This window comes from Myotis brandtii, unplaced genomic scaffold (assembly GCF_000412655.1).
Source record: "Myotis brandtii unplaced genomic scaffold, ASM41265v1 scaffold373, whole genome shotgun sequence".
In the NCBI taxonomy this organism is placed as follows: domain Eukaryota; kingdom Metazoa; phylum Chordata; class Mammalia; order Chiroptera; family Vespertilionidae; genus Myotis; species Myotis brandtii.
The window spans coordinates 903848-926616 of NW_005364339.1; the positions used below are offsets into that span (position 1 = coordinate 903848).

At 41.4% G+C, this 22769-nt stretch overlaps 1 protein-coding gene across 3 annotated transcripts in view; it reads left to right on the forward strand.

Moving 5' to 3' along the window:
• PLOD2 (procollagen-lysine, 2-oxoglutarate 5-dioxygenase 2) overlaps positions 1 to 22769 on the forward strand; it is a 268114-nt gene that overhangs the window by 94469 nt on the left and 150876 nt on the right. For 2 of the 3 annotated variants that reach the window (XM_005872258.2, XM_005872259.2), the window contains exons 2-3: positions 11379 to 11470; positions 14735 to 14871. In XM_005872258.2, coding sequence (XP_005872320.1) covers positions 11379 to 11470; positions 14735 to 14871 — 229 coding nt within the window. Of the gene's footprint in view, positions 1 to 8484; positions 8667 to 11378; positions 11471 to 14734; positions 14872 to 22769 lie in introns of all 3 variants that reach the window. The other variant, XM_005872261.2, reaches the window with a different exon arrangement.

The window sequence follows — 22769 nt, forward strand, 5'->3', positions numbered from 1 at the left end:
GGAGCCCCCTTCTTGAGTTATTTGTGTTATCCTGATGTAGTTGGGTCTTGAATGTTAGTTTCTCATTAATGGATATTGTCTCATCATGGGTTGTCTGGCAATGTGACCCCCACCCCCCCAGCCTCATTGTGCAAGCTGTTGTGGATGTGTTCATGGTTCCGGCTCTTGTAGAAAGGGTTCCCTGAGGTCTCACTGGTATGTGCTCACTGTGAGACCCCAGAGACCACGGCCTGGGAGGAAGGGGTTTCGGGGCCTGAGGCTCAGTGTGACTTTGGCCAATGTTGTGTGACTCTTGATGGGTAGCATCACTCTTCAACTCACTATGAGGGTCTCGGAGCCCATGTTGGTGGGAGGCAGCTGTCCCATAGTCTGTGCTTGAGGCAGTGGGACCCTGGCCCAGGTAATTTCCTGGATGTGGGAATCTCGGAGTCTGTGGCTGAAACAGCACCATCTTGTTTGGGGAGGTGAGGCCTCAGTAACTCACCAAGTTGTCCAGAAGCATTTTGGGAGGGGGAACTCATGGATCCTGCTGAGGGAGCTGTGCACTCTTGGTTGGAGAAGCACATGCCCAGTGGTGGCTCACATAGGTGCCCAGGAGCTGTTTGCCAGAGTTGTGGGCTCACATGCTGGAGCGGCATGACCATGGTGTCAGGAGGCTGCCAGCCGGGGAGGGGGAAGTTCCACTTTCTGCTGCAGGAGCCATGTGCCCTTGGTTGGATACATGCATGCCCAGTGGCAGCTTACAGAGGCACCCAGGAGCTGCCTGTCGGGGCAGTGGGATCAGGGGGCCCACATGCTGGAGTGGTGCAACAGTTTTCAGAGGCCAGCTTCTAGGGAGGTGGAAGTTTCAGTTTCTGCTGTGGAAGCCTTGGTTTGGTATGCATGCACCCAGCAGCACCTCAAAGAGATCCCCAGGAGCTGCCTGCTGGGATGGTGGGCTCAGGGCACCCACACTGGAGTGGCACGACCACGGTGTTTGGAGACCAGCAGCCAGGGAGAAGAAAGTCCCAGTTTCTGCTGCGGGAGCCATGCACCCGTGATTGGGTACATGTGTATCTAGCAGCAGCTCATAGAGGCGCCCAGGAGCTGCCTGCTAGGGCAGTGGGCTCAGGGAGGCCCACGTGCTGGAGCAGTGCGACCATGGTGTCCAGAGGCCAGCAGCCAGGGAAGGAGAAGTCCCAGTATCTGATGAGGGAGCCGTGTGCCCTTGGAGGTAGACGTCCTGGGGTCTGCAGGTCTTTGGGCAAGGCAGCATGACTTTGGCTGGAGTGACTGCAGGGTACCAGGCAGTGTCCAAAGCCAGTCTGGGTGGCAGTGAGTCTGGGTTCCTAGTGGAGGCCACTCTTCCCTTCAAGATGGCATGGGCTCTGTGCCTGAGCCCTGCAACCGGGGAGTGCCTGCAGTGGTGTCAGGAGCTTCCTGTCCAGGAGAGCCTGGTCTGCCAGCCCCTGATACTCTTGCAGGATCTAACTGTCCCTCACTCACATACACACACCACACCACACACGTCCATTCATGCCCCTTTCACTCCCTCACTCACTCACACCCTCTCCCTCACCTCCATCCTGCCAGCTGCCATCTTTAGATCATTCTTGCCTTCAGTTTTAAATGATAGTCTTCCTGGATAGAGTAGTCTTGATTTTAGGTCCTTGCTTTTCATTACTTAGAATACTTCATGCCAATTCCTTCTGGCCTAACGTGTTTCTCTTGAAAACTAAGCTTACTGCATTATCCTTATAGGTAATTAAGTGTTTCTTCCTTGCTGCCTCTAAGATTATCTCTGTGTCTTTGCCATTTTAATTATGATATGTCTTGTTTTGTGTCTTTTTGGGTTCATCTTTATTGAGACTCTTGGGGCTTCTTAAACTTGTTTTCCTTTTTCCCTTCACCAAGTTAAGGAAGATAATTTGTCATTCTTTGTCCAAACAGCTTTTCTATCCCTTGCTCATTTTCTTCTCCTTCTGGTACCTTATGATATGGGTATTGTTATGGTTCATGTTGTCCCAAAGTTTCCTTAAACTATCCTCATTTTTAAAAATTCTTCATTCTCTTTGTTGGTCTGATTGTTTTTTGTTTTTTTTTTCTATTTTGTCTTTCAAACTGCTGATTAAATCCTCTGCTTCATACAGCCTACTTTTAATTCTTTCCAGTGTATTCTTTTTTTAAAAAAAATTTTTATTGTTGAGAGTATTACAGATGTCCCTCTTTTTCCTCCCCATTGTCTCCCTCCACCTAGTTCCCACCCTGTGCCAGGCCTTCACCACCCTACTGTCTATGTCCATAGGTACTGCATATAAGACCTTTGGTTAATATCTTTCTACCCTCTCATTCCTCATCCCTCATGTCAGTCTGTTCCATGTTTCTATTCCTCTGTTTCTATTTTATTCATCAGATTATTTTTTTCATTAGATTTCTTGTTTGTTTATTTTGATTTTTAGATTCAATTGTTGATAGATATGTATTTATTGCCACTTTATTGTTCATATTTTTTTTTTCTTCCTCTTCTTCCTCTTCTTAAAGAATACCCTTCAACATTTCATGTAGTACTGGTTTCTTCCAGTGTATTCTTGATGTCAGATACGGTATTCTTCATTTCTGACTGGTTCTTATTTGTGGTTTTCATGTCCTTTTTCAAGCTGATGTAGTTCCTTGCAGTTTCCATTAGGTTTCTTGTAGTTATCACTAAGTTCCTTGAGCATCCTTATAACCACTACTTTGAACTCTGTGATAAATTGCTTGCCTCCATTTCATTTAGCTGTTTTTCTGAATATTCTTCCTTTTCTTTTATTTGGTGGTTGTTTCTTTGTCTCCTCATTTTAGCTGTCTCTCTGTATTTGGTTCTATGTATTAGATATCACTGCTATGACTCACAGTCTTCATATGGTGACTTTATGTAGTGTCTGTCCAGTGGTACCCAATGATGTAGTCCTTTTGATCACCTGAGCTGGATTCTCTATGACTGTACCTCATATGGGTTATTTGGGCTTTCCTGTTGTAATTTGATCTTGATTGTTTTTATCCCATTCATGGGTGGGATCTCTCCTCAGAGTCACCAGGCTGACTCTGACCACGTCATGCAAGCTGTTTTATAGAACAAAGGAAAACAAAAATAAAAACATACAAATGCACACAACAATAATTACAAAAATAACCACAAAAGAAAAAATAGAGAACAAGAATAATAAAAAGTTTTTGAAAAAAAAATAATATGAGAAGGAAAAAGGGGAAGAAAAATGAATATGAAAGGAAAGAAGAGAGAGAAAAAAATAGAAGAATAAAGAATAGCAAGGCCTGGCTGGTGCGGTTCAGTGATTAGAGTGCCAGCCCCTGCAATGAAGGGTTGCAGGTTCGATTCCTTGTCAAGGGTACATACTTGGGTTGTAGGTTCTATGTCTGGCCCTGGTTGGGGCTCATGCAAGAGCAACCAATTGATGTTATCTCTTTCACATTGACTTTTCTCTCTCTCTTTCCCATTCTCTCCCTCCCTTTCAATCTCTTTCAGAGATGGAGAGGCATTGATTGGACTGTCAGGCCTTGGAGGGAAGGTAGGGGAGGGTGGGGGTAAGGGAGAGAGATCAACCAAAGGACTTATATGCAAGCATATAGGCCTAACCAATGGACACGGACAACAGGGGGGTGAGGGCATGAGTGGGGGGGGGTAACGTGGGGATAAGGACACATATGTAATATCTTAATCAATAAAAAATATATTAAAAAAATATAAAAAATCAATAGAAAAAATATCCTCTGGTGAGTATTAACAAAAAAATAATAAGATTAGCAAAAGAAAAATGGTAAAAAAGAAAAGAAAAAGATTAAAAGGAAAAAAGAAGAGAAAGAATAATATTAATTAAGAAAAGGGGGAAAAAGAGGAAAAAGAGAGTAAGAAAAGGAAAGGGAAAAATAAGAGATGAAAGAAAAGAGAAAATAATAACAAAGCAACAACAAAGAAAATAATGAAGAAAAAACGAAACAAAAAACAGAGTAGAGTTTTTCTTGGCAGAATTTAGGGCCTGCTGGGATCTCCCTTTGGAACCTGCTCTTACGTTCTCTGAGGCTTACTGTTTTCTGTGCCAATTCTGGGCATCCAAGGAGGTTCTTTGGTGAAAGCCAATGTCAGAAACTGTCCACATTTGGCTATCAATAACCTGTTCAACCTTTAAGTGATCCACAGTTCATGGCTGCTGTCTCCACTGGCCTTGGCTGTGCATGGGAGGGGCCAAGCTGCACTCCAAGACTGGCTTTAGAGCAGGCCCAGGGGCATGTCAGAAAACATTCCAAGGCACTTTGGGATCTGCCTCTGCCCACCTCTGCCTGTTGGTTGGCTGTCAGACCCAGTCACTTAAAGGCCATTTCTGAAAATGCTTTTGGCAGAATCAGGAGAATAGAATCTCTGGGTCTACCATGATGGTGAAGTGCTGTTCAGATTTTAGGGAAGATGGTATGTGTGTTCCCCTATCCCAGAATCACATGTCTGAGTCTGTCTCAGAATATCTTTCTGACCTTGGCAGGGCAGGTCCCCTTGTATGCAGCTGGTGGGGTCTGTTAGAAACCAGGAGTTCCTATCAGCTCTCCCTTGAGGGGGAAGTGCTAGTCAGGTTCCTGAGAAAGTAGGTGTAATGGCTCCACTCCAAAGCTCATCACTGACAGCCCCTTAGCTTGCCCAGACCTGTGAGTCCAGCCTCTGCTGCTGCCTCCTCAGCAGGGATTGAGAATCAAGGTAGGGTGAGCTGTATCCTCAAGGGCAGTGTAATTGCCTTTCTCCAGACTGCTGCTGGGAGCGGCTTGTTCCTCTCATGGAAAATGGCTGCTGAGATATTGGGGGCGGGGGATGACTGATCACAAGGATCCTGGCAGCTGATCTCCCATGTCTCTTTCCAATGTCTCCCATCCCTGACTCTCCTCAGGCGACTCCAGTCTGCAACACCCTCACTCTGCCAAAGCCCAGGGTGAGTGGCTGTAAATGAAAATCCTGTTCCCTGGCCCTTAGAGAACAAAAGTGGCTTTGTCTCTGGCAGGCTGCATCTCTCCCTGGTGTATAGAAACCCCGTTTTCATTGCTGGATGTTATGTGGGTAGCTATTCCCAGTTCTAGGCTCCAGCCCAGCCTGGAGTCCAGGCCTCACTCTTCTCAGGGGGATCCCACCTGGAGCAGAGATATCTCTCTGAAACCTCAGCCTGCCCCCAGTAAGAGTTGGACCAGCCCATCTCCCAACCCGGCCTTTCCTACCAGTCTCCAGGTGCTTTCTGCCCTTCTTGGTTTAAAAGTCTCTCCTTCAGGTAGTCTTCAATTGGTAATTCAGGGTGAATGTTCCTCAATTTAGTGTTTTTTAAAATATGTTTTTATTTATTTTAGAGAGAGGAATGGAGAGGGAAAGAGAGAGAAACATTGTTAAGAAAGAGAAACATCAACTGCTTCCATTATGCCCCTACTAGGGATTGAGCCCAAAACCTTGGCATATGCCTTGACCAGGAACCAAACCGCCCCATGCATTTGACAACACTCAACCAACTGAGCCAAACTGGCAAGGGCCCCAATCTGGTTTTATTTCCATTTTGGTTTTCAGAGGAATGTGAGAAAGATCAATCTACTCTGGTTGCCATATTGAAACTCCTACAGTTCATTCTTATACAGCAAAAGTTTGCTGCTCCTGTGCTCTGCTAACCCTTGTAAGAAAACATATTCCTTTAGTAAAAGTTGAGAGCTACTGATCTTTACAGAAGGAGGACATAAAGTCAGTGAGTTGCAGAATGAGAACATTGAATTCAGAATTCCTGTGGTAGAATTCTTGATATTTGCAAATTTATAATTAGGGACTGATTTGACTCTTTGTAGAGAAAGTTTCTTGGGAAGATAGGAGATTTATCCTTTAGTGGTGGGATCAAAGGCAGCTGGGTTTTCAGATGTTTATGTGCCAATTTAGCATTTAGAGATAGGATATATAAGCAAAACATATTTCTGTTTTAAATCCATGGTTTGTATTTGAAAGAAAAATTAGATCAGCACTAAATACTAATAAATTCTGCTCTCATATCAACTATTTGGATAAAAAAATGGACTCTTAAATAATGCATTTCCCTGGCAGAACTGTTGAGTGCATTCATAACAGAGACATAGCATGTTTTGAACTTTCTAAATAAATTGACTTCTTGATTTTTGGAGAAATTCTGATATTCGTCTGAATTTTTGTAGAGAGTTTAATAGTTAGCTACTTCAATATTTATTAAATCCTATACTAAATGATAGGCAGTTTACAGGATATTGTAAAGATGATTACAGAAGTTTTTGTTGTTTTCCTGATGTGATTTTCATTGATAAATGGTTGTTCTAATCTACCACACTATAGATGCATTGCATGTTTCCTGTTCATGCAAACTGTATTAATCTGTTTTCTTTTTCTTTTTTTTAAATATATTTTATTGATTTTTAACAGAGAGGAAGGGAGAGAGATAGAGAGTTAGAAACATCGATGAGAGAGAAACATCGATCAGCTGCCTCCTGCACATCTCCCACTGGGGATGTGCCCGCAACCCAGGTACATGCCCTTGACCGGAATTGAACCTGGGACCCTTCAGTCCGCAGGCCGACGCTCCATCCACTGAGCCAAACCGGTTTCGGTTTAATTTGTTTTCTAATTTGTAATCTGTAATCTATTAATAGTTTAACACAGTGGCTATGGAGGTTACATTTGGCCACACTTGAGCTTCCATTGCATTTCTTTGATATAGATTAGTTTTGGTAGTGTTTGATGGGTGTTTGTTTTTCAAGCCCATTCCTCCTATCATCTCACTTTATCATTTCAGTTATTGTGGATGGATTGGATAAGGTACTAATTATAGTTGTTTAAATTATAATTTTGTTTGGTTAGAAAAGTTCTGCCTTCTCTCTATTTCATTTTTCCTTTTACTTAGGTGACTTAGACTGTTAAAAATTTTTATTTTGAATATTTTTGTCATTTTTCTGGTTGGAAGATTAGGGACTGTGCATAAGGTTGAACTCTTTGTTTTTAATTATAGGAATTTCCAAACATATACAACAGGAATCTAATTTTAACAGTCATCACATATGGCCAGTCTTGTTTCATCTTTATTCTCCTTCTCCATTGCCTTCCATTGAACCCCAAATAATGTTGAAACAAATTGAAAACACTGTATCCTTTAATTGTGTAAATACTTTTGTACCTGTCTCTAAATTATACAGACTTAAAAACAATCAATATCATTAGCATGTTAAAAATTTAGTAATTTCTGAATATCAACAAATATCCAATTAGTGTTCCGATTTCCTTAATCTTCTCATATATACCTTTTACAGTTAGTTTTTCAAATTATGACCCAACAGAAGTCCATGATTTACCTTTGGTTGAATTATCTCTTAATTCTGTTAATATATGTAACAGTGTCCCTTCCTTTTTTTTTCACATTTGTCATTGATTCTCTAGGTCAGGGGTGGGCAACCCCTGGCACGCGTGCCAAACATGGCATGCCAGTAACTTTTGCTGGCACGCGAAACCCTCTCTTATAATCTTCCATTTACAATTTTTTTCTTAATATCGACTTTTTTATTTTTCAGATAAATTCAGTGTAGGTGCATCTTAGATAAATAAATAATTTTACATAACAAGTTATCTTAAAGACCATAGACATGGATTGACAAGAGAAGGGAAGAGCAATTTCTATGCCTCTGCCTTAACTCTCCCTGCCTTCCTAGATCTGACCAGTGTTTTGGTTTCAGCCTCAGATGCAAGACAACCGCCTCACCTACTTATTCAAAATTTCACTCTATAAAAATGAAACCTTCTCTCTCGCTTTGCCCACCGGTACTAATGAAAGGGGAATAAATTTCTATGTTTCTCTCGGCAGCAAAAGTCTCACTGATAATATCAAATGGAGTCATAAAGTTTTCTGTCGGACTATCAGTGTACATGTATACATTAAAAAATAAATGTATTTTTCATCATCATGTACTGTGTTTTTGTTGCTCGAATGAATTTTATTATTTCTTCAAGGTTCTTCACATACGTACACCTTAAGAGATATCAAGTAGGCATAACATGTTCTCAAAAAATTAGGGTTGGCACGCAGAAGAATTTTGAGTCAGAGATTTTTCTGGTTTTGGCACGCACTCACAAAAAGGTTGCCCACCCCTGCTCTAGGTCAATTGTCTTGTCTTTTCATTTTAGATAAATTTATAGTGTGAATTTTAGTGAAATCTAAAGTATGTATATCAAATGTAGGCTAATTTTTTTGACAAGAACACTTCATAAATGGTGAGCAAGTTAGACTTTTGAGTTGGTTGGAGAGAGCTTGGAAGTGGTACATGTCAGCACTTTCTTCTTCTATTTCCCCCAATTGAATAAGATTTATTTCTCATCACAGTAATGATACTGATTATCAGGTGAGAGGAAACAGGTGTTTATGTATAATGTTATTCAACATACCTTCATTTAACAAAATTACTTACTAGTATTTTTTTTGTAATTAGCAACAGTATTGGAACAGCAGGAGTCTTCATTTAGCATAAGATTGCCAGCCTACACATTTTTAGTTTTGCCTTCTGAGTCATTGCATTAGGTAACATCTCTCTGCTCAAGGGTCTGGCCAACATTACTTTTCCTGTTAAGAATACTGAAATAAATCCTTGCTGTTAATTTTATATTGGAAATGGTAAGCATAAAATCTATTCAGTCAAAATCTAAACTTATAGCTAATTTTTATGATTTATATCGAAAAAGATAAGAAAGAAAGCTACATTTAAATAGTCATATTACAGAGAAAAGAAACTTTAAAAAGCATGTTCTTTACTTTTATAAAAAGTATTTCAAATTTTCTTCTGAATGGTAATATGTCAGATTTTCTTAATCAGGTACTGTTTGAAACATTACAAATGATTTTTTTTAAATAAAAAAAGAATAGTAAATTGAAAAAGTACTCTTAATATTTATTTACTTGGGGCCTGACTTCTTTATGAAAATGACTTATTTTTCCTTGAGTATTTATTTATCAGAATGGTGAGAAATATCTTAACAGAAAGAAAAATCATCTGAAAATGCTGATATTTATTTTCATGGAACTATTTTTCTTTTGGGGTTGACTAATGAATGTTTGACTGTATTCTTTATATATATTGCACTTATTTATGCTCTGTGGTTTAAATTATTTTCAAATTTTGATGATTACCTTGGGTCATATGCAATTGTTTTTAATTGATTTATTTAATGCTACTTTATTGGCATTAAGTGCTGTTGTCAATGATTGTATACTGTTTAGGGGACACTTAAGACAGTCTGAATTTTTTTCTTATTTATAACAGGCAAATGAGAATCAAATCATATAGCTCTGTGCCAGTACCCTGAATGTCAAAAAGATGTTAGTTTTGCTTTCTTAGTCCACTGGTCATCCTGTATACTCAGGTTAAAAAAAAAAAAAAAGTCCTAGCACACTTAGCACTTGCTGATGCAGTTGTTTCTTTTATGTATTTTAAGACATGTCTTTTCCTAATAAGCATTTTCTTTAATAGCTTCTATAGGTATTTTGAAATGACTCCTTAAATCTATCTACTGCTCTACTAAGAGGGAGTGTTTTGTTAGACTGAAAATAATAATCCAATATAAAATGGGGATTGAAAGCTTTGTATTTATCAGGGCAGTGCTGACTCTGGTTCCTTTTATTCTTTTTTTATTGTTTAAAGTATTACATATGTCTCCCTTTTCCCCCATGGACCCCTTCTTGGCCACTCCCACCCCCCAGGACAAGCCCCCACCACCCCAGTGTCCGTGTCCATTGGTTATGCTAACATGCATGTATTCAAGTCCTTTGGTTGAACTCTTACCCACCCGCCACCATCCTCCCCGGCCTTCCGTCTGAGGTTTGATGGTCTGTTTGGTGTTTCTCTGTCTCTGGATCTATTTTTGTTCATCAGTTTATGTTGTTCATTATATCCCACAAATTAGTGAGATCATGTGATACTTATATCTTTATCTGACTGGCTTATTTCGCTTAGCATAATGCTCTCCAGGCCCACCCATGCTATTGCAAATGGTAAAAGTTCCTTCTTTTTCATAGCAGTGTGGTATTCCATTGTGTAGATGTACCACAGTTTTCTAATCCACTCATCTGCTGATGGGCACTTAGGCTATTTCCAAATCTTAGCTATTGTAAGTGGTACTGCTATGAACATAGGAATGCATATATCCTTTTTGATTGGTGTTTCTGGTTTCTTGGGATATATTCCTAGTAGTGGTATCACTGAGTCAAATGGGAGTTCCATTTTTAACTTTTTGAGGAAATGCCATACTGTTTTCCACAGAGGCTGAACTAGTCTGCATTCCACCACCTTTTTTTCCGCATCCTCGCCAGCACTTGCATTTGTTGATTTGTTGATAGCCATTCTGACAGGTGTGAGATGGTGTTTGCATCTCTCAGATGATTAGTGACTTTGAGCATGTTTTCATATGTCTCTTGGCCTGTATGTCCTCTTTCGAAAAGTATCTATTTAGGTCCGTTGCCCATTGTTTTTATTGGATTGTTTTATCTTCCTTTTGTTAAGTTGTATGAGTTCCCTGTAAATGTTGGAGATTAAACCTTTATCGGAGATAACATTGGCAAATATGTTCTCCCATGCAGTGGGGTTTCTTGTTGTTTTGTGGATGGTTTCTTTTGCTGTGCAGGAGCTTTTTATTTTGATGCAGTCCCGTTTGTTTATTTTATCCTTAGTTTCCATTGATCTAGGAGCTGTATAAGTAAAGATGTTTCTTTCATTCTTTAAGAAAAAAACACAAAGTGTTGAGTGTGATGTAAATGTTGCTTTTGTAGACTTATCATATACAAAAGTTCATTAATAGGAAGAAAAAAGTAAGATTCTGTTTCTAAGTATATGCTCCCAATTTATCATAACTTATTTTATAAAATTAAGACCAGTCTCATGATTGGATCTTTTATTTTTGTGCATGCTAGTGTTTTGAGTAATAGCATGTGATTCCAGACCTCATTGATGTGTGTAATAAATCAGTGATGATTTATAGGTGACAGTGAAGCTGGTTGATTAGGTAATACCTAAGAGAGTCTATCTTTACAGATAAAAATTTTGTGTATTTTATGGAAGTGATTTTTATTTTAGGGTTGAAAATCTTGTCAAGAGTGTGCTTTTCCAAAAACATCATTGCACATTCTTACCGGTAAAATGATTTCTTTTCTGTGGTTCATCATTTGGCAGTAGTATAACCAGCTTGAGGTGCCTATTTATTGAACAGCTCTTTGTTTATCCTTATGTATATTAATAAACTGGAGCATTCCCATGGGTGCAAGTGATTGTAAAGTGGGAGCATTTAACTTCTTTCTTGGTAAACCATCTTATAATATTTCCTTCTATCTTTCCAGATAAATTATTAGTCATAACTATAGCAACAAAAGAAAATGATGGATTTCATCGGTTTATGCAGTCAGCCAAATACTTCAATTATACTGTGAAGGTATGGTATAACTTTAATTCATGGAGACGTTAAAATATGTGCCTAAAGTACATTTTTATAACAATAGTAACAACGGGAAGTGTAATCCAAAGGAGGAAGGTGAAATTTGGTTACATAGTTGCTATTAAATTTTATATATACTTGATTGTTTTAAAGATAAATTTTGGCCTTATTAATACTCTGCCACTCAGACAATAATACTTGCTAATGCTTTGTATAAACATGTTTATAAAATAACAGAAAATATGTTTATACTAGTGTCCTGGTGCATGAAATTCATGCACAAAGAGGGCGTTCCCTCAGTTCAGCCTGCACCCTCTCCAATCGGGGAAACCTTGGGGGATGTCTGACTGCCGGTTTAGGCCCAATTCCTGTGGGATTGGGCCTAAACCGGCAGTCGGGCATCCCTCTCTCAATCTGAGACCACTGGCTCCTAACCGCTCACCTGCCTGCCTGCCTGATCACTCCTAACCGCCCTCCCCTGCTGGCCTTATCTCACCCCCAACTGCTTTCCCCTGCCGGCCTGATCACCCCTAACTGCCTCTACCTGCCTTATCACTGCTAACTGCCCTCCCCTGCTGGCCTGATCTCACCCTCAACTACCGTCACCTGCTGGCCTGATCGCCCCTAACTGCCTCTGCCTTGGCCCCCACCACCATGGCTTTGTCCGAAAGGAAGTCGGACGTCTGGAAGATGGCTGGTTGACCTGGTCTAATTAGCATATTACCCTTTTATTAGTATAAATCCATTATATTGAATAGGATTGCTTAAATGGGAGGGGGGGGGAGAAGACTTTTTCAGCAGGAGGAGATGCTCTTGGCAGACAAAAATACCTAGTCCCTATATCTGGACTGATAGCCAGCCATATGCACTATACTGCCAAACCGGTCATTAAAAAATTGAACTGCTTTCTTACACCTTACACCAAACAGCTGTTGCTCTTAAAACCCCTCCTCAGCCCCCACCTTAGGTTCTGCCTTCGCAGTTCACCCAGATTAGGTTCTGATTGGTTGGTTACTATGCCAGTCAGCATCAGAAGTTCTGCCTCCTAGGCAGCCATTGGCTCCTCGCAGTTCACCCATATTTGGTTCTGATTGGTCAGTTTCTATGCCATTCAGCATCTCCAGGCCTATCTCTGGGCCTGATCAGAGAGGTGGGGCTGATGAGCAGCCCCCACGGAGGCGTGGAGAGAAAGAGAGCTATGGCTGCTGGCGAAGTCCTGAGAGAAAGAGAGAGGCAACAGCTGATCAACAGCTGCCACGGACGCTGCGGATCAGACCCTGCCTCTCTCCGGGCCTGATCTGCAGCCCTCTCAGCAGTCAGTGCTGGGTCGCCGTGCCCGCAGCAGCGGCAGTCAGTGCTAGGTCACCACAGCAACCCAGCACTGACTGCAGGACTGACTTCCAGTGTTTGGTCGAGCCTTTGGTCGGTCGTTACGGACCTTGAGTTTTTATATATTAGGATAGGATGGTTCTCAGAGTTCATCAGCATCATCTGGGAAATAGAAATAATGATTTTCAGATGCCACCCCAGACCTGCCAAATCAGGAACTCTGGGAGCAGGATGTGGAAGTCTGTGTTTTAACAAGCCCTCCATGTGATTCACATGCATGGTCTAGTTTGAAACACTGATTTAGTGGAATGAAAGGAGAAAATTGAGCAGAATTGAGGCTACTATAGTGCACTGTACAGAGACTCTCTCAGATGGGCCTGGGCACGGTATTACTGAGGTATTGGAGAAGTCCAAGAGGGCTGTAGAATGAAAGTGTAATACTAATAAATCTTCAGGCCAGAGGCGGCCAATTTTTGTTGTTGTTGGTAATCCATACCAGAGGATATATTTTCCATTGATTTTTAGAGAGTGGAAGGATTGAAGGGAGGGACTGAAGGAAAGTGGGAGGGAGGGAGAGAAACATTAAAACATTGATGTGAGAGAGACACATTGATTGGTTGTCTCCCGCATATGCCCCAACAGGGGATCTAAGCTACATACTCTTGACTGGGAACTGGACTTGAAATCCTTCCATCCACAGGCTATCACGCTAACCACTTAGCACACCAGCCAGGGCAGGAGCCCACTTTTTTAAAAAATATGTTTTCATTGATTTTAGAGAGAGGGGAAGGAAGAGAGAGAGATAGAAACATTGATGAGAGAGAAACAACATTGATTGGCTGCCTCCTGCATGCCTCCTACTGGGGATGGAGCTCACAACCCGGGGAATGTGCCCTGACTGAGAATTGAACTAGTGACCTCTTGGTTCATGGGTCAATGCTCAACCACTGAACCACAGAGGCCTGGCAGGAGGCCACATTTTAGGGCCAAAACTAAAATATCTACTAGACTAGCCTCAGTATGAATCCAGATTAACATCAGTTTGTTTTCTTGGTTAGCCTTTTTCCTCCAACCTTCATGAAATGATAACTAGAGAAGTAAGGTTGGGAGCCCATGGGCTTTGCCAGACAGATTTATATTTGGTTCAATGTTAAGTAAAATTGAAACTAATACTATTTATTTTCTAAATGTACTTTATCCTTTTCTTTTGTATTTTTTTTATTTCATTCATCCTTAATTTCAAAAATCTCCAAGAATATTATTACTTTGGGAATTTCAGTCTTCAGATGAAACAAAGATACAAGGTTTATGTTTGTGTCACCTTTTAATTCAGGAGGGATCTGCTTATTGAGAACCGCTCCAAGTTTAGTTCTGATAAATTGTACTTAGGCAATTTCTTGCATAGATGAATTACTGTTAAGCTTTTGAGGGTAATGTATAAAGAAGGGAATGCTTGATTGATGCCCCCACCCCTTATGTTTCCCTCGTAAACCTATTCTGGTTCAGTAGGAAAACTTTCGATGGCCCTATCAGGAGTTACTGAGCTTCAAGGGCTTTCAGTGTTTCTCATACTGATTTCCTGCCCTATTGAAAAGTGTTATGGAAACTCTCTTCATTTTTTTTTTAAATCTGGACAAATAGAAATAAAATATGAGAAATAATTTCTGTGACACCCCACCTCCCACCCCTCTCCCAGATTAGAGTCTACTTCGAAATGATAAAATTGGGAATGGTATTTTTATGGGGTGGAAAACATTAAAGAATTATGATCTGACTAGGTATCACGTTGTTTGCTTTCTAGTTTCATGACTTAGTGAAATGTTTAAAAAGTGGTTACTGTGTAATACTATGCAAGTTACTGATGACTTACAGTTTTTATGGTACTATCATTTGAAATTTTGCTCAGGGATGAAATGTTGATTTTATTTATAGGTCCTTGGTCAAGGAGAAGAGTGGAGAGGTGGTGATGGAATTAATAGCATTGGAGGAGGCCAAAAAGTGAGATTAATGAAAGAAGTTATGGAACATTATGCCAGTTATGAGGATATGGTTATCTTGTTTACTGAATGGTAAGAAAAATAAGCTGTGATTTTTAAGTCTACATTAAATTATTTTTAAAAAGAGTTGAAATTCATATGTGTAGATTACATATTAAATAATTTTATTCACAAGGAATCATTGTTTTAAGAAGTAGGTTTTACTCATAATTATAAAACCACAGTCTGACATAGTTATGTAATATGATCAAATCTGATGAGTTACCATAAATACCAATGAGAAAACATGGCAGGAGCTAACACTTTTGGAAATTTGTGTTTTAATCTTGATTTAGAGAAAGAGTAAAGATCATGCTGAGCTTTTCTATTGAGAGTAACTCAAGGGATTCTGGTCAACCAGGAGGAAGTAGTTCATTTAAAGTTGTAAGTGAGAAATAAGAAAACCTGTGTTTATTGAAAAAGAAAAGCCTTTCCAATGTGTAAATATCTTTTTATATGTGGCTCTACTTTGCTTCTATTTAATTTTGAGTGTCTACTGTCTTTCTTTACCTTCCTACATGTTTTTAATAATGTCATGAGGTACTAGTGGTTGCCACCTTTTTCCACTTTCTGTACCTTTATTAAATTTTTATCTTTTGGTCATTGATTGCTCATTTGAAACCCTCTTGCACTTTCTCCTCTAACTTAGGAAAGTTTCTTTATATCTCTACCACAATTTGAACATCTAAAACCACAAATTATTGCAGATGAAATTAAGACTAATGCTTACTTAGTATACATGCAAATATGTAAATAGAAAAGGCATAAATTTTGAAAGGAAAATGTATGCAGTGAACTCCTAGTGCCATCAACACTTAAAAGTTTTGAAAGGGTCTATATACTTGCATCTCTAAAATTTTCCTAATAACTAGTACACACACAAAAATAAGTCCTGCTTATAGTTACCTGTTCTTGCAATATGAGATGTAGTATAGCTGATGTTAGCTTATGTGTTGGGAATTTTTCTATTATTAAATATAGTTTTACCCTTGGCAAAAGAGTAGGAAGCTTATAATGTGCTTAGGTTATATATTGAGTATGTTTTGGTTTAAAATTACTGTGGATTTCAAACAACCATTTTGGTAAGCTTGAACTTGCCACATGTAGATTTCGATTTTGACCTTGAGGTAGAGTCTCCTTGTAAAAGTTACCTATCACATATTAGTGATGCTTTTAGAAAGAACTTTTGCTCTGTCTTTACCCTCCTATCCCATACCCTGTCCCCTTATCTAAGATTTAGACTTGAAAGAAACTGGTTTAATAAGGGGCCAATTTGTTTCTAATGAGGGAAGGAACAAAGAAATACCTGAAGACTCCTTGAAGTTACATTTGTTTATTTAGATGATACTTTAAGACCCCGCTTAATAAAAAAGACTGCAACAAAATTTTAATAGAAGGTCACTGTGTACCAGGCATTATTAGTGTTTAAACTATATTAGTGAACCAAATAGACAATATTTCTGACACCTTTTTCTGTGAGAATAGCCAGCTAACTGAAAACATGCAGCCTCACCCCAGCCAAGCCATTATCTAAGAAGAATCATTAACATTTTCTTTATCACCCATCTATGTTTTGGAAAAATCTAGCAATGAAGAGCAAGTAATCAAGGAAGAGAGGGGTGGATAGTTGGTGCCACTTTAGAGCTCTTTTTTCTCTATTTTTTTAAAAAATAACACCCTTTAAAAAAATATGTTCAGAATGATTAATACAATTGAAAATTATTATGAATGAATGAGAAATGAATTAGGTTGTTTAATATAAGATACCCATTCGATTTAATATAATTGCTAATCTAATCAAGCTTACATCTGGTTGAGTTTAGAATTAAGAACACATTAATTTTAATAAATCAAACAAATTCCTATTTCTTACATGATTTATTTTGGACCATTCAACTGTGATAGTTTTATGAAAGCATGGGTAACTACTATATGAAAAAAAATACAAAGATTTATGTACTTAATGGTCTAGATAGGCTCCTTTAAACAACTAGAGGCCCCGTGCACAAATTTATGCTCCAGTGGGGTCCCTCAGCCTGGCCTGTGAGATTGGGCTGAAACTGGATCTCCAACATCCCTTGAGGGGTTCTTGGATTGTGAGAGGGTGCAGGTCAAGCCAAGCGACCCCACCGGTGCACAATCAGGGCCGGGGAGTGATGCGGGAGGTTGGCCAACCAGGGAGGGACCATGGGAGGGCTCCAGGGCGTGTCCAGCCTATCTTGCTCAGCCCCAATTGGCCGGACCCCAGAAGCAAGCTAACCTACTGGTCGGAGCATCTTTCCCCTGGTGGTCAGTGCACGTCATAGTGACCGGTTGAGTGGCTTTAGCATATCATTAGCATATTACATTTTGATTGGTTGAATGACTGGATACTTAGCATATTAGGCTTTTATTATATAGGACTAGAGGCCCGGTGCACAAAAATTTGTGCATGGTGGGGGGGGTCGTCAGCCAGGCCTGTGCCCTCTCACAGTCTGGGACCCCTCGGGGGATGACCATCTGCTGGCTGAGGCCTGCTCCCCAGGGGATTGGGCCTAAGCTGGCAATCAGACATTCCTCTGGTAGTCCGGCAGCCCTCGGGGGATGTCCACTTGCCAGCGGGGAGCAGACCTAAGCTGCAGTTGGACATCCTTAGCGCTGCTGAGGAGGCAGGAGAGGCTCCCACCACCACCACTGTACTGGCAGCCGTCAGCCTGGCTTGTGGCTGAGCAGAGCTCCCCGCTGTGAGAGCGCACTGATCACCAGGGGGCAGCTCCTGCATTGAGCATCTGCCCCCTGGTGGTCAGTGTGTGTCATAGTGACGAGTCATTCCCAGTCTTTCTGCTGTTAGGGTCAGTTTGCATATTACCCTTTTACTATATAGGATAGAGGCCTGGTGCACGGGTGGGGACTGGCTGGTTTGCCCTGAATGGTGTCCCAGATCAGGGTGGGGGTCTTGCTTGGGTGCCTGGCCAGCCTGGGTGAGGGGCTGATGGCTGTTTTGAGGCTGCCCGCACCCCCTTTAGAGTGGGGGTCTGCACTGGGGTGCCTGGCCAGCCTGGATGAGGGGCTGAGGGCTGTTTTCAGGCTGCCTGCACCCCCTTCAGGGTGGGGGTCCCCACTGGGGTGCCTAGCCAGCCTGGATGAGGGGCTGATGGCTGTTTTCAGGCTGCCCGCACCCCCTTCAGGGTGGGGGTCCCCACTGGGGTGCCTGGCCAGCCTGGATGAGGTGCTGAAGGCTTTTTTCAGGCTGCCTGCACCCCCTTTAGGGTGGGCATCCCCACTGGGGTGCCTGGCCAGTCTGGATGAGGGGCAGAGGGCCGTTTTCAGGCAGGCCAAGCCTGCAACTGAAGCTCCCAGTCTCTCCTTTTTTCTTTTTTTTTTATTCTGGGATTTATTTACCTTCTGTAATTATAACTTTGTTGCGGCTCCAGCTCCGAGACCAGCCTGCTGAAAGCAGGTATCTGGGGTTTGTTTAGCTTCTATAATTGCAACATTGTTGCAACCGGAGCTCAGAGCTGGGCTGCAGCAGGCGGGGAACCTTGGCTTCCTCCATCACCGGGGCAACCAAGCCTCATGTTTGCTTCAGCTGTGTGGCTGCCGACCGCCATCTTGGTTGGCAGTTAATTTCCATATCACCCTGATTAGCCAATGGGAAGCATAGCAGAGGTATGGTTAATTACCATGTTTGTCTATTATTAGATAGGATTATGTAGGACTAGAGGCCCAGTGCATGAATTCATGCACCTTGAAAGGAACTTAGGCTGCGAGGCTGCGGTGGATACAGGGGCAGGTCTTAGCCCATCCTCTGTGCCCCAGCTCAGCCCCTCTTTCTGCAACCCATGGTCCTCTGTCTGCCTCCAGCTCCACTCCCACCAATGCCACTCCCATGCGCTGACAGCGCCTGGCCCACTTGCACCTGCTGACAGCACCAGCAGCGGGTACGAGCGGGGCCGGCGCCATATGTGACTGTGAGTGGCAGCTGCTGCCCAATCGCCCCACAGGAGCAGGGGTAGTTGAAGAAGCCCTCAGGGGTGATCGGATCCCACAGCCGTCACTTGCACCTGCTGACTGCGTCAAGTGATCGGGACCGGTGCCAGGCATTGGCAGTGGGTGAGAGTGGTGGCTCCGCCGCCAGCTGTAAGTGTGAGTGGGGCCAGCACTGGCAGCAGGTGCGAGCACTGGGCAGGACCGCAGCCGGCGGGAGCAAAGAATTTTCAGTAACCACCAAAGGCTCCCCCTGATGACAGTGACCAGTGACCCACCTTGGTCTGGTGCTCCCACTCATCTGCTCCACCATCTTGCCATGGCCGATGCCTGCCATATTCCATGCTCTGCCACCTGCTGCCAACACCTGCCATATTCCACGCATGCCCCAGGTGGTCAGCACACGTCATAGAGACAGGTTGTTTGGTTGTTCAGTTGTTCTGCTGTTCTGTCTATTTGCATATTTGCCTTTTATTATATAGGATAAGAAACCATAAACAATACAACAAGAAAGCCCACTGCATGGGAGAACATATTTGCCAATGCTATCACTGATAAGGGTTTAATCTCCAACATTTACAGGGAACTCATACTACTTAACAAAAGGAAGATAAACAATCCAATCAAAAGATGGGCAAAGGACCTAAATAGATACTTTTCAAGAGGGCATACAGAAGGCCAAGAGACATATGAAAACAAGCTTAAAGTCACTAATCAGCTTAAAGTCCCTAATCATCTGAGAGATGCAAATCAAAATGACAATGAGATACTATCTCATACCTGTCAGAATGGCGATCATCAACAAATCAACAAATGACAAGTGCTGGTGAGGATGCAGAAAAAAGGAACCCTCTTGCACTGCTAATGGGAATGCAGACTGGTGCAACCACTATGGAAAACAGTATGGAGTTTTCTCAAAAAATTAAAAATGGAACTCCCATTTAAAACAATAACTTTTTAAAAGTATAATATATATACATGACACACACTAATTTTAAATGTTAAATATATTAATTTTGGTAAATTTACAGAGTTGTGCAATTATCATCAGTACTCAATTTTAGAACATTTCCAAACTCCAGAGTGATTTCTTGAATCTCATTTAGATAGGCTTTTGTGAATTAATTTGAGCACAATTTTATTTGTTAAAACTCATATTTGTTTAAACTGCTTTAAACAAGGGCCTGGGCATTTTGAGTTGTATAATAAGGTACTTTGCATTACTTTTAGAATTATTTTCCAAAGCTTATATTCTTTTCTGCTAGTCACATTGATGACCGAATGACCTAATTATTATATAGTGACCAGGTTTTTAAATTTTATTTTTGTTATTATTTTTAAATGTATTTTTATTGATTTCAGAGAGGCAGGGAGAGGGAGAGAGAGAGAGATTGAAACATCAATGATGAGAGAGAATCATTGATTGGCTGGCTCCTGTACACTCCACACTGGAGATCAACCCCGAAACCTGGGCATGTGCCATGACCGGGAATGGAACCATGACTTCCATGTTCATAGGTCGATGCTCAACCACTGAGTTATGCAGGCTGGGCTTCTTTATTTCTTTTTAATATGTCTTTATTGATTTTAGAGAAAGGAAGGGAGAGAGGTAGAGAGGAACACTGATAGAGACACATGGATCACTTCCTCCTGCATGCCCCCTACTTGTGATTGAGCCAGCAACCAAGACATGTGCCCTGACCGGAAATCTAACTGGCGACCTCTTGGTTCATGGGTGGATGCTCAACCACTGAGTAACAGCAGCTGGGCATGACCAGGTTTTTAAAAAGAATTATAGGTAGCCTAGTATGTAAAAAGAAGAGTTTGAGTAGTTGTGAATAAATTTGATAGACACTAAATATTCCTGCAAACTTATTCTGTGACTAGGGGCCCAGTGCACGAATTCATGCACCTTGAAAGGAACTGTGGGCCTCGAGGCTGCGGTGGGCACAGGAGTGGGTCTCGGCCCATCCTCCATGCCCCTTTCTAGCCCCTCCCACTATGGCTCCTGGTCCCCTGTCAGCCGGCAGCCCTGCTCCTGCCAGCGCCGGCCCTGCTTGCACCTGCTGATGGCACAGAGTGATTGAGGCTGGCGCCAGCAGTGGATGGAGTGGCGGCTGCTGCCCCGATCACCCCTCAGGAACAGGGGGAGGTGGAGAGCCCTCAGGGGGTATCGGGGCCAGCAGCCGCCGCTGGCACCCACTGACAGCATCAAGCGATTGGGACCAGCACCGGGCGCCAGGCACTGGCAGTGGGTGTGAGTGGCAGCTCTGGCACCAGCTGTGGGTGTGAGCAGGGCTGGCACCAGCAGTGGGTGTGAGAGGTGGCTCTGGTGCCGGTAAGGAGTGTGACCAGGGCCATTGCCGGCAGCAGGTGTGAGTGCTGGGTCGGACCACCACATGCGTGAGCAAAGAATTTTCAGTAACCACCAGAGGCTCACCCCAATGACAGCAACCGGTGCCCCGCCTTGGTCTGGTGCCCCCGCTGACCTGCTCCACCATCCCCCCGCGGCCGACACCCACCATGTTCCACGCTCTGCCACCTGCTGCGGACACCCGCCATGTTCCGCGCATCATAGCGACCGGGTTGTTCTGTTATTTGGTTGTTCCACTGTACAGTCTGTTTGAATATTAGCCTTTTATTATATAGGATGAGTACAGTAAAATAAATATAAACCAGCATAGTAGATCCTAAATTAAATATGTGGAAGAATCCTTTTGGGTTTCAGATAAATGTCTAACAAAAATTTTGGTTATTTTTTTTATTCTTTTTATTTTAGACTTATGAAAATTCTTTAGAAGAAAAGTAGTTGAAATAAAGTTGGTGCAATTATTTGAATATGAATTTATACTGAGCAGACATTTATATTTTTTGGCAGCACTAAGTATTGCACCATTAATCAGAATACAAATATGCTCGATTTGAAAGACTCCCAATTTATAAAATATTTGAAAGACCTTTCAGTGGTGGTTATTTGCCTCACCAAAAAGAGTATTTTTTTTTTTATGAAACATCTACTCAAGCATTTTTGTGTATGAAACTCATAGTTCATTTAGATATTTATTTAAAGATGATTAAATTAACATTGTAATTTATAGGCTATTGCTAACTAATGATAGCAGTAAAGAAGACTACTGGACTGTCACTTAAACTAGAATGGTAGTCAATGTTACAATACAAAAGTTAATGTAGAATTAAAATGAATATAAAATCCATTATTGTAGTTTTATGAGTGGCTCTGGTTTGGAAGATTGATCCAGGCTGAAAATCTTGGTCACACAAATATTTGCTGTTAGGGTGTGTACCTTATCACTTTGATTCTATATTGCTAGCTTTATTCACTTATCAAATTGAATTGTAATTGTTTGTATGTGTCAGACAGTGAAGCTGGGGTCTGTATCTGATTTGCATGTTGTCAGGGTAAAAGCAAGGAATCAGTAAGTATTAGGTAAATTTCAGTAAAAGAGGGAGAAATAAAGTGGATGCTTTGAAACAAATTTTAAAGATTGTTCTTCATTTGTTTAGAGAAATAAATGACTTACAAAAGAAGAAAAACATTAAAACTTTCTAAATCTCAGAGATTGAAATTATTTAAAAAGTGAATGAATTTAGATTATAAACTATGAAAATAATGCTCTTTCATATCAGCCAGTATTCATTTCTTTTGGCTGGTAATTAAGTCATATTTTGCTTAAAAAGTGAGATCAGTGAGCACAAACTGTGATGCAGGCATTGAACTTATCACTACAGAAAAAGAGATAAGCACAGCTTCCACCCTCAAGGAATTCTCATATTATACCCATTCTGCAAACAAAACTGAGCAAACCTAATTTGGAAGAAAAATGTAGGTTTTATTTATTTATTTTTATTTTTTATTTTTTTATTTTGTTTTATTGCTTAAAGTATTACAAAGAGTATTACATATGTCTCCTTCCCCGCCCCCCTTGACATTCCCCTGGCCTCCC